The following is a 13,967-nucleotide window of genomic DNA, read 5'->3' on the forward strand; positions in this document are numbered from 1 at the left end:
TCTTGCATATTTGATTGGAAAACTTGGTGCACTTAATACGCACAGACAATGCTTGTGGCATGGATTGATCAAGAGATGTGTGCAGACTTATTTGGGCCTTGGATCTTTATCATAGGTGCATTTAATGGGTGTTGTAAGTCAACTAAGGAATTTTGTATTTAATGTAAGGGTTTATTTAATTTGTAACTTTCTAGGACGACTTGTGGCTTAGTTTGGTATAAGTAAGAGGGTCTTGTGGAGTCTTGAATTATTATTCATTTATGCATGGAGAAGATGGGGTTGCTAAGGAGTGAAGTCTAGCAGAGCTAGTATCTAAATGTGGATGGTAGGAGGAACCTTAGCTTTAGAATTCAAGTTGAGCTAAAGTATTATGAGAGTGTTAGAGACTAGCTTGGAAAACATGCTCGTGCTACACCGACAAGGATGTGCAAAAGCAGAGAAACCATGCACTTGTTTCTAAAAATGATTAGCAGAAGTGGAATAAAGGGAAAAGTATGCAAGATGATAACTTGGAGGACATGTCTGTGAAAAACCAATTCGAGATTTATGTGTTGAATCCTACAAGATGTTCTTCCAACCTCTAAGAACATATTTTTGTGCTTGGGGTGTTTGATACAGGATCAACCTAGGGTAGTTGGAAATCTTGTATGCTAGATTGATTTGACCTTGAGGTTAGAGAGCTCAGTCGAAGAAGAGGTTTTCTCGATCTCTATTGAGAAGTTTTTGGTTGTAGTATTGTCAAGGGGCTTAGTCTCTGAAGGAGCTCAGCATATATTGGGTTTGACATACACTACATTGCTTGGCATTAACTATATTGCTCGACATTTGTTGGTCACTTGACATGTATTATTTCTCAGCAATGCTTAGTGGTTTTGCTAAAGCTTAGTACTTTGGCTTGCTGAATGAAATTCTTGCATATTTCATTGGATAAGTTTGTGTACTTAATGCACATAAAAAATAATTGTGATGTGGATTGATCGAGAGATGTGTGCAGACTTATTTGGGCCTTGGATCTTTATCCTAGGTGCATCTCATAGGTGTTGTAAGTCAGCTAAGGCATTTTGTATTTAATGTAGGGCTTTATTTGATTTGTAACTTGCTAGGATGGCTTGTGTCTTAGTTGGGTATAAGTAAGAGGGTCTTTTGGAGTCTTGAATGATTATTCATTTTAGCATGGAGAAGATGGAGCAGCTAAGGAGTAAAGTTTAGCAGAGCTAGTAACTAAATGTGGCTTGGAGAGTAAAAAGGTTTCTTGGTGGCTTGCAAGCACAAGTTTAGATTCTTCTTAGAATTTTCTATCAAATTGTGGATTTGGGCTAGCTAGTGGGTGGATCCTGCAAGATCTTGTAGAGTTACTATTTTAATTGCATTGTATTTGGTTGTAACCCGAAAGGCCTTACAGTCGGGCATGTTGAATGAAAATCTTATGATTCTATTGTGAGAGTTGGCATATTTGGATCTAAATCTTTGTGTTATTGTTTGTATTTCATCATGTGGTTAATTGCTAGGGGCTAGGACATCTCCTCTGGGGATTCTCTTGCCTTGTACTGTATTAGCCTACAACACAATGATAAATTTTGAGTGCCTCATCTGAGCAGTCTCGGGTTCAAGTCTACTCAAACTTAAACATAACAATTGATATCCACAAATAATAATAATAAATAATAAATACTCTAGGCTTTAGCCGTTTACCGATAATAATAAAAAATCATTGCATTGAAAAAGAAGCCTAGATGACCAAGTTATGGCCTCTCAAAGTTGGACTATAAAATCAAAAGTACATATGGTGAAGGATCCAAATTTTTAAGCCTAGTAGACATGAGTACATCTACAGGTTTAAAATTGACATCCATACAATTGTTACAATAGCTCAAAGTTAACCATTAGATGGCCATCATATTTTACAAAAAAAAATTACACAAGGATTAGGTTCAATTTAACATTCACATGCCTATCAAAATATAAATAAAAAGGTCCTATAATGGTTAGATAGCTATTAACTTTAAATGTGATGTCATAAAAAGATTACCACTTGTAGTGACATGACATACATTTTAGGTTGATGTGGCTTTACTACATGGCACATTTGGGAGGGTCTTAGTCTACCAAATGATGAATTGAGAATGGTTATTGACTTAGATGGTGTAGTGGTTGACCAATAACTAGCTATACTAGTGAGGTGAATATAGTCCAATTTGGAAAGCATCTCACTGAGTTGACCTCCTAGAGTTGTGGTCCTTAAATTTAGTCCCACATTTGGGAAAATAATGAACTCTACACATTATGAATTAAGAAACTCATGGATATAATGTAAACAAAAGTCATTTGGGATTTATGAAGTCTAATGTGAGGCTCAAGGGAGAATTCCCTATGATATGTGGAATTTGATCAATGTATGGACTTGGTCATCTATCTATCCACCTACAAACTGAGTAACAATTGACAAAATACACATGGCCCTGGCCTACAAAATTTTACACAAAATTATTCTTAAAATAAATGTTAATTGGAAAATGGAATATAAATACAAAACAAAGAAATTGACAAAAATTGGAGAAAAAAACAAATCGTACAAAAATTGCAAATCAAGCTACTCAAGCCCGATTTGAAAAAAATTGCCTTTATTTTGACTTTTTCCCAAAGTAGGCAAATTTATAGTTAAAATTCACAAAAATGATCATATGAATATAATGGTGAGATCAAATCTTTTTCTTGATGCTCCCACGAGTTGCTAATCTGAGATTGAATTGTGGCCCTCTAAAAGTTGAAGTTGAAAGCTCTCTTATGACTATGCAATGAATATTATTGTGGCTCTAATGTCATGTAAGTATTTTTCCAATTCAATGAATTAAAAAGTCAAGATCTAGAAGCTCATTAGATAACACAAACAAGATAGACAGAATGATATATAATCCTCAATTAACTAGATTCAATGATGATCAATAATCAAATGATAATAGATGCATACAATATAGATGTAATTGAATATATAGGAAATACATGATAACTAGGAAAAATGGAAATGATAACATATTAACCACACTAGGTGGAAGCACATGTTTAATGAAGATGGATCATCCTACATCATACATTGAGTATATATTAACATTTACAACAATTAGAGGATGTTAATATGATAAGAGCATTAAAGGTGGATCTTACACATAAAGTGGAATGAGATAACAACTAACTCCACCTCAAGTAAAATTCTCCTATAACATGCGCTTAAATAAGACACAAAATCCCAAGTTTCTACAATGCAAACTACTATGTATTACATTATCCCAAGTAAACATAAGTATAATTAAAATTAGTTAATTAGACCAACACAGAGGGAGTGAATAGGCTCATTTAACCTTAAGAAACAATGTTTGAAGCATGGGGGTGAATGACTACAAATGAGTTTGTGTTCCCATATCACCTTTTATTGCAAAGGAAGAGCATGCACACTTATTTTTGAGCATTTGAATGTGCATGTACAATTTCAAGGTGTGCATACACCATAATCAATGTGATGGCACTTTTGTGGTCCACTTTCTTAAACCTCTATGTTTTCTAGGTTTTAGACTTCAAAGGTGTAAGTGCATTATTTAATAATTCTAATGTGTTGTTAACAATCCAAGTACATTAAACTATAATTGATGTGAATATTTCAATGAAATTTATGAAATATGCTTGATACAACATTAAAAATAATGTCCCACTAAGTGTGCCAAAATATAAACACTAAACTATGAGCCTAAAAGAATATGAAACATAAATAATGATCCCAATCCTACACTAGCGTATACATCATATTAGAGCTAATGGAATGTAAGTAAAAGACTAAAAATGCGTCCTTGTCCCTTACAAACCCTTGTTGAACTATGGTGATAGCCCAAAAGTTGACAGTTGATAGTTATGGTAGAATTTGAATGCTCAAACCTACAACATAACCTTGACATTTCATATTCTTTTGTTTTGAACATGGCCTGAGAGATACTAGATTTACAAATCTTGGCTAGGTTGGATGGATTATTAAGATTAGATCATAGAAAATAGGCTGAAATTTGTATTCTCATGTAAGAGAGAATGAACAAGTGTTAAGCAAAAACATATGATCTGTGGGCATGATTAGAGAAAAGGTCGAGGTTGAAGATTTAACCAAATCCAGATAAAGAGTAGACATTTAAAAGATTATTTTTGGAGCCATTTTGTAGATATGGAGCCACGTGTCAAAATTGAAGCTAGAAGGAATATGTGAATGATTAATCAATAAGAGAAACTTGATTTATTATATAACTAATGATGAGGATTTTTTAGAGGGATTAAATTATGGTATTTAATGAGAGAATTTAGGGAGAACTATTTGACTAAAGGTAGCAGGAAACTTAGGGAAATGTATTAAATGATTGATAAATTTAGTATATAGCCATGATTTATTCAATTAATATGAGAAGAATAATTTAATTGATTAGTTAAATAGTTGAACATATTTAACTAAAATTTAAAGAACGATTAAGTTGTTTAACTAAATAAATGGAACATATCTAACTAGCATTGGAAGTAGATAAAATTGGTAATAAAATAGTTGGAACACATTTAATTAAAGAGAAAAATAATAAAATTGATTAATTAACTAAATTTTGCTACTCTAATTAACACTTCAGATGATTTTGCAAGATTAGCATGGTATGGTGTTGTGTAAATATAGGAATGCATGTTGTGGACAAAGACATTGTAAGACATTCATCTTGTTTTAAAAATTTATGTTTTGATTCATTTTTGTATTGCTATTGCATTATTGTTCTAATGTAATGAAGAAGAAAATCATACGTATAGTAATATATTATTAATATACATTAAATGTTATGAAAAGAGTTACATATGTATGCAAGTAGTGTTTTTTGAAATGTGTCTTTGAAACTATCATCAATTTATTTTAATTTTTTAGTTTTCTATAATAAAAGAAATGAAAAAAAATACATTAATTTTTTAACTTTTAATGAATGGTATATTATAATATCTATGAATTAGAAATGCAAAACATACATACACAAATGTAATCCTTTAGACTACTCATTTCTCATTTTAGTGATAGATTATTGAATGTAATTAAAAAAATGATACAAAGGTTATATATAAAAATTACATTCTCATTATAAATTTGATGACTAGTGAAATCTTTTAGGCCATACGACCATCGAAATTAATGAAGAGGTGAAGAGAGAAGAGCCGGGTGAGGATGAACATAATGGTCTGCCTATTAGAATTAACGTCGGGTGAGGATGAACATAATAGTCTGCCTATTAGAATTAACGCGGGGACGGCGGCTCATTAGAATTAAGTACTTTGTAAAAATCTCCTAAAAAACTTGAGACTACGTACCCATTTGCCTGCCTTAAAGTTGGGAAACAACCAAAAAAAGTATGGGCAGGTTCCTCCCACAAAAAGTTCTATATGATCGGATCAGGAATGTATTCAAAAGTGAGTAAGACGAGAAACTTTTTGCAAAAGTCGTCCAAATCCGAAAGAATGGTCCATATATATTTCTGTGCCCTCTATTAAAATAAAGCTGGAATGCCTGCTACTTCAGGTATAACTTCGTGCAAAAGGGTTTCTACTTATTTATATTTAAATTCAGATGAGATTGTCTCTCGTGATTTTGACCTTTGTGAGTGCTGCAACCTTTTAGCATGTGAAAGGCACCTTTCCTTTTATCAATGGCAATATTATATAACCAAGTATGCCTGTGGGCTACCTCTGTAAACTGTGCCTGCTCTGTCTCCATCTGCATACTCCGAGGAGGGCTGAAGTTCTGTGTTACTTATCATCTGATTTGCTTTCAACGTAAAAAAGACAAAGATGAAGATAAATTGTCTTCCCAGATGTAAGTGTTCAAGGATTTTCTTGTGTGTGCAATTTGTATTAGGGCTTCTGGTTGTAATAGTAAGCTCTGCGAGCCTGGTGAGATTCTACACAGTAGGGATCCTGTTTAGTGATGAGGACCTCTGCAGGCACTTCCATAGACCCAACGAAGTCTTCTCAGAGGGGGTTTCTTCAAAGCTCCGGCACATCCACCACAAAGTTCGAGGGTTGCATAGCCAAATAGAGCAAGCAATTAAGGACATGGAGGGTAAGGCTAAGTTAAAGGACCCAAATGCCCTAAAAGCTGAATATATTAGGCAGAAAAGTTTTCTTGAAGTGGATGTCATGGGACATCTCGAAGAAATTAGAATCTCTATGGAAGAAGAATTGGAACAACCAAAAGAACGGCAACAGGCAGATCCATTGGAGGGGATTTTCCTTTCAGATGAACTAAAAATGTATATCAGGAAGAAAGAAAATAGGCTTGGAAAAATAAACCCTTTGGGGACCAATGGGACGTATACGAGTATTGGCCATGCTTGTGTTGCGATGAAGAAAGAAGTCGAACAGTACATGAGCTACGACATTGGAGGTTACTGCAAGGATGACTGGAATTTGGCACAGAAGCTACTGTTACAGGGATGTGATCCTCTGCCTAGGAGGAGATGCTTGGTCAGAGCTCCTAAACAGTTTCAGAGGCCTTTGCCTATCAGTGAATCCCTTTGGAAGATTCCTGATGATAGAAATGTAAGATGGAACAACTACCAATGCAAGAACTTCGAATGTTTGACAAGTAACAGGCCTAACAAGGGCTTTTCCAAATGCTCTGGGTGTTTTAACCTAGCCAAAAATGAGGCAAACAGATGGGTAAAGAATAGTTCAATCAATGCAGATTTCCTTATAGCTGAAGTGCTGAAAATCAAGCCTGGGGAGGTTAGAATAGGATTGGATTTTAGTGTTGGTACGGGAACTTTTGCTGCCAGGATGAGAGAACATAATGTGACAATAGTTTCTGCCGCTATCAACTTAGGAGCACCATTCAATGAGATGATTGCTCTAAGAGGACTTGTCCCCTTGTATATAACTATGAATCAGAGGCTGCCCTTCTTTGACAACACATTGGATCTCATACATACGGGCGGACTTCTTGATGCCTGGATTGATTTGCAGCTTTTGGATTTCATTATATTTGACTGGGACAGAGTGCTGAGACCAGGCGGATTTCTTTGGGTGGACAAGTTTTTCTGCACAAGAGTGGATTTGGATGACTATCTCTACATGTTTCTCCAGTTGAGATACAAGAAACACAAATGGGTAGTCACTCCCAAGAATAACAAAGAGGTATACTTCTCTGCATTACTGGAAAAGCCCCCAAGACCCATATAATTCCAAACCTTTTTTGTTCTTGACAAGTTTATCCCGTGTTGTCATTATTCCAGTTATTTTTAATGGATTGTCGTGATCATAGTTTTCTACTTTTTTTTTAACACCCAGAAAGAGTGAAAAAAGGACAAGTTTGTTGTCCTTTCAGATAATGAAGCTTCCTTTCCTTCTTCAGTATACGCCTTGACTGAATTCAAGATAAAGTTGTAAACCAATTTGGGACACCGTTTTTGTCATTCTATTTCCAAGGATATCTTTTAGTCAAATCTATTCAAATTACAAATCTTGTTTCCATCCAAAATTGAACAATAATTACATTTGCAGTGGCTGAACCAGTAAGTGTTAACAGCTTGGAATGAAACAAATTAACTGGATCTTATGTTAATGACCTTTATAAATTAGAAAATGATTTATGATGAAGTCTTTATGTGTTGCAGTTGCAATTATGAATAATATCTATCCATGTTAAGCCATTTTACATGAATGAATCTCTTAGTTGTTGGGATCAACGAACTAATTTGTTTAGCATACCCCAACGATTTAGGATTCGAATTGGATTCTTACAATATATGTGATGCTTTTGAGATGATTTTATACTTCTTTCCAATTTTATATGTAAAGTTTATTTCAAGTATATACTTGTATATTATCGTAAAGAAAGAAATGTTTGTATTGCTCCAAGCTTGTTATTCATGCATCTGGTGAGTTGTATATTTTGGTTCTGAGCTTGTTATTCATGTTATTCTTCCAAGAGTAGGACCTCCTTCCCCTGGAGGTTCCCTGTTCAAAGAGCAACATTAACATGTTCCATGAATACATCCAGTTGTTTTGGTCATAGTCTCTGGGTACCCTGGTTATTTGAGTTCTCAATAGATACCAGAAGTGTCATGTTCACCTATACTTTGAATCTTGCTGGCCAAGGACAAGAATGTGGAACCAAGGTCATAGCTCAGATAGTAACTTCTAACTTTTTGAAGAAGAAACTTATCATGATCGATAAGCTTGAATGCTTCAGGATTTCAATTTTCTGAACTGTGGCCAAGATCACTATATGTCTTGCACAGGTTAGATGCCTCAAAACATTTTTTTTCTCGAAACTTGTAGCACAAAATATATTCCTGATTTTGTGTCTTAAAACCAGGATATTAACTTCGTTGTAGAAAGATAAATTTTCGGCATTTGCTTTATTTTATGCATTATAACCTGATATTTCTTTTTGTTTTGATGCCACCTTGCGCACTGCTCCTGGTTCATCTACTACTTTAGTCATCTTAACAGTTGTCAATTGGCCTGCCTAGTTATCAGCTTCTCCACCTAGTAGTAATGTCTGTATGGCATGCCCAATCTCAGCTACCAACCATAGTCAAATGGAGATGGGATGGACTTTGCAGTTCAATGTTCTTCATGCAAGCTGTGAACAAAGTTACAGGTAAATTTCTCAGTCTTGTTTTAAACATCACTATTGAATCGTCGATGGAGATTTAGTTGTGGATCCAAATGATTATCTAGGTGATGCTGACCCCTGGATATCCTTTTGGAAGCATGTTCAAAACATAAAATGTTTGCTTAACGGTTGAGGAGGACAAAATTGATAGAGAGGCTGAGGCAGAAGAGTTTGCTGCAGCCAATGCAACTGTGGCTAATGCTGATGTTTATTTTTTGGTCTAAGAAAGAGTTTTTGCCTTCCAAATTGGGATGGAATTTTGGGAATCCTCCTCCTCCTGCTCTACCAGAGCCAGGGTTGTAGGTTAACACTATTAAAGATGATGTTTTATCTTCTTTTGGTGCAGGCCATAATGTTTCAGAGATGGATGTTGATTCTTCTCTGAAGATTATGCTGGTTTCTAAGGAGGATGGTGCCTCTCTAGACATTGTGTGGGTGCTTCAAGAGGATCATGTTTTATATCTGCCCCTGATGTTGCCCTTAGGTATTCGAAGGTTATCTGCAAGTTGGTGGACTGTGGTATGGATACAATTTCTTCTCTGGACAATGCTGTGAAGGATGGAAGTTTTGTTATGCCTTTTTCTGTTTCTTCCTTTCCTAATGTTGCTGAGAGTTATAGCACGGGTAGAGGACTTTCAAGGAAATGCAGATCCAAATAGATGTTCTTGATTCTCTTCTGTACGAGTCAAGTGCTTGGTTGAGGTGCTCACTTATTGGGAGATTTTGTGGCAATCATCCCAAAATAGTTGTTGGTAGAAAATGGGATCCTTTGGACTTGGAAACATGGAGGCAAGGTTCAAGTCTTTGGTATGTTAGAAATGGATTTTTCCTTTTTGCCTTCTTTTTCGAGGAGGATTGTTCTAAGAACCTTTTTGATGGCCCTGATTTATAGGATTGAATGGTCTTAATCTTCAAAATTGGTCTCCTAGTTTCAACTGGTGGAAGAAAATATTCTTGTGTCTTGTTTGGGTTTGTTTGCCTAGATTGCCCTTGGAGTTCTAGAATGAAATCTTCTCATGATTATTGTCATTTCTTTTGAGCAGTATTTTGCGCTGCCAATAAGATCAGAAGATTCAGAGGCACTTGTCACTTGATAGATTTTGTGTGCTTGTGGGGGTAAACCAGGTTCTCCCTGTCCAAATTACCCTATCCCTAAATTTGAAGATTGGTTGCAGCAAATCGAGTATGATGACTCTTCGGCTATTTGTCATGCATAGAGTATAGTAGGTCATGCCCATAGTTGTTGCTTTAAAAATAAGAAACAACACTTCAATTGGAGATAGAAGGATCAAATGCCGATCTATAAGGAGGTTCAAAAAACTGTATTTAATTAAGGAAGCTCCTCTTTGAATTGTTCAAGGATAGAGGATACTTTGGGGACAATAGAAGGATGTGCCAGTGAGTGAGTCTAGTCTGTTATCTTTAAAAGCTAAGATTTGGGGAAATGGATCCTCTATAGCGATCAATTAAAGAGCTTTGAATCATTTTTTAAGCCACCCTACTTTTGAGCTGGTTTTGTTTGTTCTAGTGTTGTGTATTTTGATGTTTTGTTGTTGAATTTTCGCTGTCTTTTAGGTGTTCTGATGGACTTATGCTAAAAGAAATCTTGCTTGTGCAACATCCCGTTTTCTCGGGTCTTAATTAACAACTATCATACTCAAAGAATGCAGTTATCTCTTCATTTTCATGGGAAACAGTTAAATGAGTTTCTTTCATATGAAAGGGATTGACGATTAAAATCAGTTAAACAAAATTTCTTAACTAAAAACTTGAAACACCATCAAATAAAATTACTACAAAAATTGAAATCCACATTCCATGGAAATTGAGGTCGAAATCAAAACTAGGGATGCTTCTGCAACCACCTGAGTTAGTCCACAAATACCTCTATAACAATATCATGAAACGACTTCTATCCAATATTGTTTAATCAAAATCAAATGACGATTATCATTAAATACCACTGTATAAAATTAGGGCATCACTTACCACTATAATCATTAGGGCATCAATTACCATTGAAATCTTTTAGGGATTATGATACCACTAATTCAAATAGGGCTTCCGATACCACAAATTTAATTAGGGCTCCTGATACCATGGATTCAATTAGGGCTTCAGATTCTTTTCCTTCCAATTACTTAACTGTGACAGTAACTCAAGATTAGAAAATATACTTATATTCGATATTCATATAAATGAAAAACAATCCATAAATCTATCTCTTGCATCTAGTTGTAATGATGAAATAACTCAATTATTCTTACCTTCTTGCATATTAATCATATAAGTAAAGTTACTTGTTCTGATATAAACAATTGGATGCATAGCTTATCTTTGTTCAACACACGTCCGACAACTTATGGAGAGGTGAAACAATGTCAAGGGCTTAACCACCCAACCTCGGACCACAACTTTATCCCCACATGATCTCTAATGACAAAGGCCCTCCCTACTCGGAATTAGCAGGATCATCTTGCCATCCATCAAGCATCCTAGCGTGTAACACACCATACGACTTGGTAGCAGGAGATTACTTTGAACAAAATCACGCATGAGCTATTAAATAATTCATATTAAAATGATAAACATTGATATGGCACAACTGACTATTGCTTCATGTTATTGTAGATTCATCTCTCTCACTTCATCACCCTTTTCCTTGGTTACACAACTAAGTGAGTCCTAGGTGTTTGGAATCCTCAGAACAACTGATTCTGTTAATTATACAAGAGCATTACATGCATCCAACATTTCACAATCTGTGATTACATGATTATGTTCTTTAAAGATTCCAAAATTGATTGTTTAATTCTAATATTCTTTGGCATAATGATTATGAATCCCTACTATGTTCTTGGCTTCTCTTGCCATGCACAGGGTTGAATTAAAGAAATTTAATTTGTAAATTCAACAAGATACCAACTTATATATCATCATGTTAAATGCTAAACTTGTTGCAAACTACTCTATGCATAGAGTTCATTGATTGGGATGCTTATCACAACTGTGGCCATAAAGATTTCGATCATTCTACTTATTTTGCACCTCTTCACCTTTCAAGGCTTCTTTGCCGGTGAATTCCTCAGTGTTTGAGCAACATGACATTGTTTGCATCTCTGCAAATTGTGTAAAAGAAACAGTGATAATACAGACAAGGTTATAGACTCATGGATTTCATTATTGTTTTTCCAACTTACATATCCATATCTGAGACAATCTCATGGTTATTTGGTAATAAATCAGGAGACGTGATATCAGTTCCTTATGATGGTTTTGTCTAAAGAAACTATCTTTAACATATTATATTCAGACCCCTATTCAATTCCAACTACAATAACATCATCAATACAGAAGAGGCACAAAAACTTATCACAAACTTGATGGAACAATGTGGATAGAAAGGAAGACAGAGTAGACAGTCTATGTTATGGACTTAGCATAACTCACGTGACTCAAATCAAGATCTTTTTTCCTCCCGTGGTCGGATATGATGATCTTCTTCATTTCCTTTGCTCGGTACTTCTTGTTGGATGGACAATGACGTGAAGGTGAGGAGAAACGGGAGGGTAAGCTTATGAGGTCGTTATTAATCTCAGAAATTCCTGACTTTGCTTAAACACAATAGCAGATAAATAGAATGGGTCACAGAAATGCATAGAGGAAAGAGTTATTACAAATACGATCAAAGAGACTCTATTAAATGGTTTGCTGGGCTCTTTGGCTACCTTCAATTATCAAGAAAGCTTTTTGATTCCTTCATAAATTCGAATTCCAATCATTAATTTTGATTTAACAAGCCAAAAGTTAAAAAGTAAGAATATTAAAATAAAAAGCATGGAAAGAGAGTTGGAAGATTATAATTCGAAAATTATAATAATTCAAATGTTATTATGTTCTGAACATTATTATAATCTTATATTTATGCATACATGTAAACATCACTTTATTAAGTTATTAAATTATAATGATGTCAAATCATTTTTATATTTAAATGCACATATTTAAATATTTACTAAAATAATATGATGAAAGATAAATTAAAATCCTTTAAGATACGTTTTATATTTTAACCCAATTATTTTCTCAATTTATTTATTTAAATAGCTCATACCGATCCACAAATGTATCATGTTTCAAGTCGCTAGGTCCTCAACCCATTTGCTCAGTGATGGTGATGCTCCTACCTAATTCTTTTATGACAATGCTTCCAACCCTTCAACGTGTTTCCTGCAAGGAAATTCTCAGTGATTAAATTATAAATTATTTAATCATAAATAATCATAACAATTAACCTTCATCTCAATTCCATGAATTTGTGATTAACGATCAACGAGCATGTTATCTTAACTTGAATCATAACGACTAACTATCTTAGCATTTCGCCAAATTATAACAAATTAAACTGCCAACTGACTTCATGTGAACCTCAACGGCTATATTTCAATTTAGATCAAAATTTGGGATGTAACAGCTTGCCTAATCAAAAACATCTCATCTAAAGATTTAAATCTAGTTGTGAGAGGTGCAAACTCAATAGTTTGGTTGAGCAATAGAAGCAAGAGAAGAGTGATACAGCTAAATTAAATTCTATATGGACCTGTTACTATAACAAACAGCTTGTAAATAGTGGGAATCAGATAGATAAATAATTAAATAGATAAAAACTAATTTTATTGATTCATACAAGACAATTACATTGGCTTCACAAAGGCTCACATTTATGGAGGACTAGGAGTAATATGGACACAGAGTTATAAACCTAAGAAAATTCTACAACCTAACAATTGTCTTCTATGTGGACACTAGATGAGAAGATGTGTGGAAAGAGTCCATACGCTTAATTAGCAAATGTGCACAAAATAATTTTTATCTGATATTTTGGCTTGGGTATGTTGTCCCAAACCGATACTAAGAGCGGGGTGAATCAATACAAACTTTTAGACCGGTTATATGAGCCTCAAAGTTTATAACATTTGAGACCAATGTCTTAAACAACAACAAACAATAAATGCAACACTATAAAACCATGCAAACTCACACATAAACACATACATCAACGACACATGGATTTTGTACATGGAAACCCTAGGTGAGAGGATGAAAACCACGATGGGAGTAATATACCCATTAGCCTTTTAATGCATGTAAATGGTTGCCCTATTAAATGCTATAGTTGTTCTTTTTTAGAACACATTCTATTAGGAATGTTCATAATCTGTGAGGATTACAAAAGCTTGGTAAGTCTACCTGGTTAGAGGATTTACAAACATTCCCTTTATGAGGTACCTTG

General features: G+C 34.6%; 1 protein-coding gene and 1 long non-coding RNA gene across 2 annotated transcripts; both read left to right on the top strand.

Annotated features, from left to right (window-relative positions):
- Positions 1 to 5,402: 5,402 nt before the first annotated feature.
- Positions 5,403 to 7,513, top strand: LOC149540801 (S-adenosyl-L-methionine-dependent methyltransferase). The gene has a single exon (XM_089801887.1). The coding sequence runs from the start codon at positions 5,845 to 5,847 to the stop codon at positions 7,231 to 7,233; it is 1,389 nt and encodes a 462-aa protein (XP_089658013.1). The 5' UTR covers positions 5,403 to 5,844; the 3' UTR covers positions 7,234 to 7,513.
- Positions 7,514 to 8,141: 628 nt separating this feature from the next.
- Positions 8,142 to 9,770, top strand: LOC149540802 (uncharacterized). The gene is made up of 2 exons (XR_016356049.1): positions 8,142 to 8,659; positions 8,740 to 9,770. It is a non-coding gene; the product is annotated as an uncharacterized LOC149540802 (long non-coding RNA).
- Positions 9,771 to 13,967: the final 4,197 nt, after the last annotated feature.

Source organism: Cupressus sempervirens, chromosome 9, assembly GCF_028749045.1.
Source record: "Cupressus sempervirens isolate cs-2001-9-10 chromosome 9, ASM2874904v1, whole genome shotgun sequence".
Classification (NCBI taxonomy): domain Eukaryota; kingdom Viridiplantae; phylum Streptophyta; class Pinopsida; order Cupressales; family Cupressaceae; genus Cupressus; species Cupressus sempervirens.

What these genes read in the sequence shown, in the direction of transcription:
- LOC149540801 (XM_089801887.1), top strand. Translation starts at nt 5,845, where the DNA reads ATGAAGATAAATTGTCTTCCCAGATGTAAGTGTTCAAGGATTTTCTTG.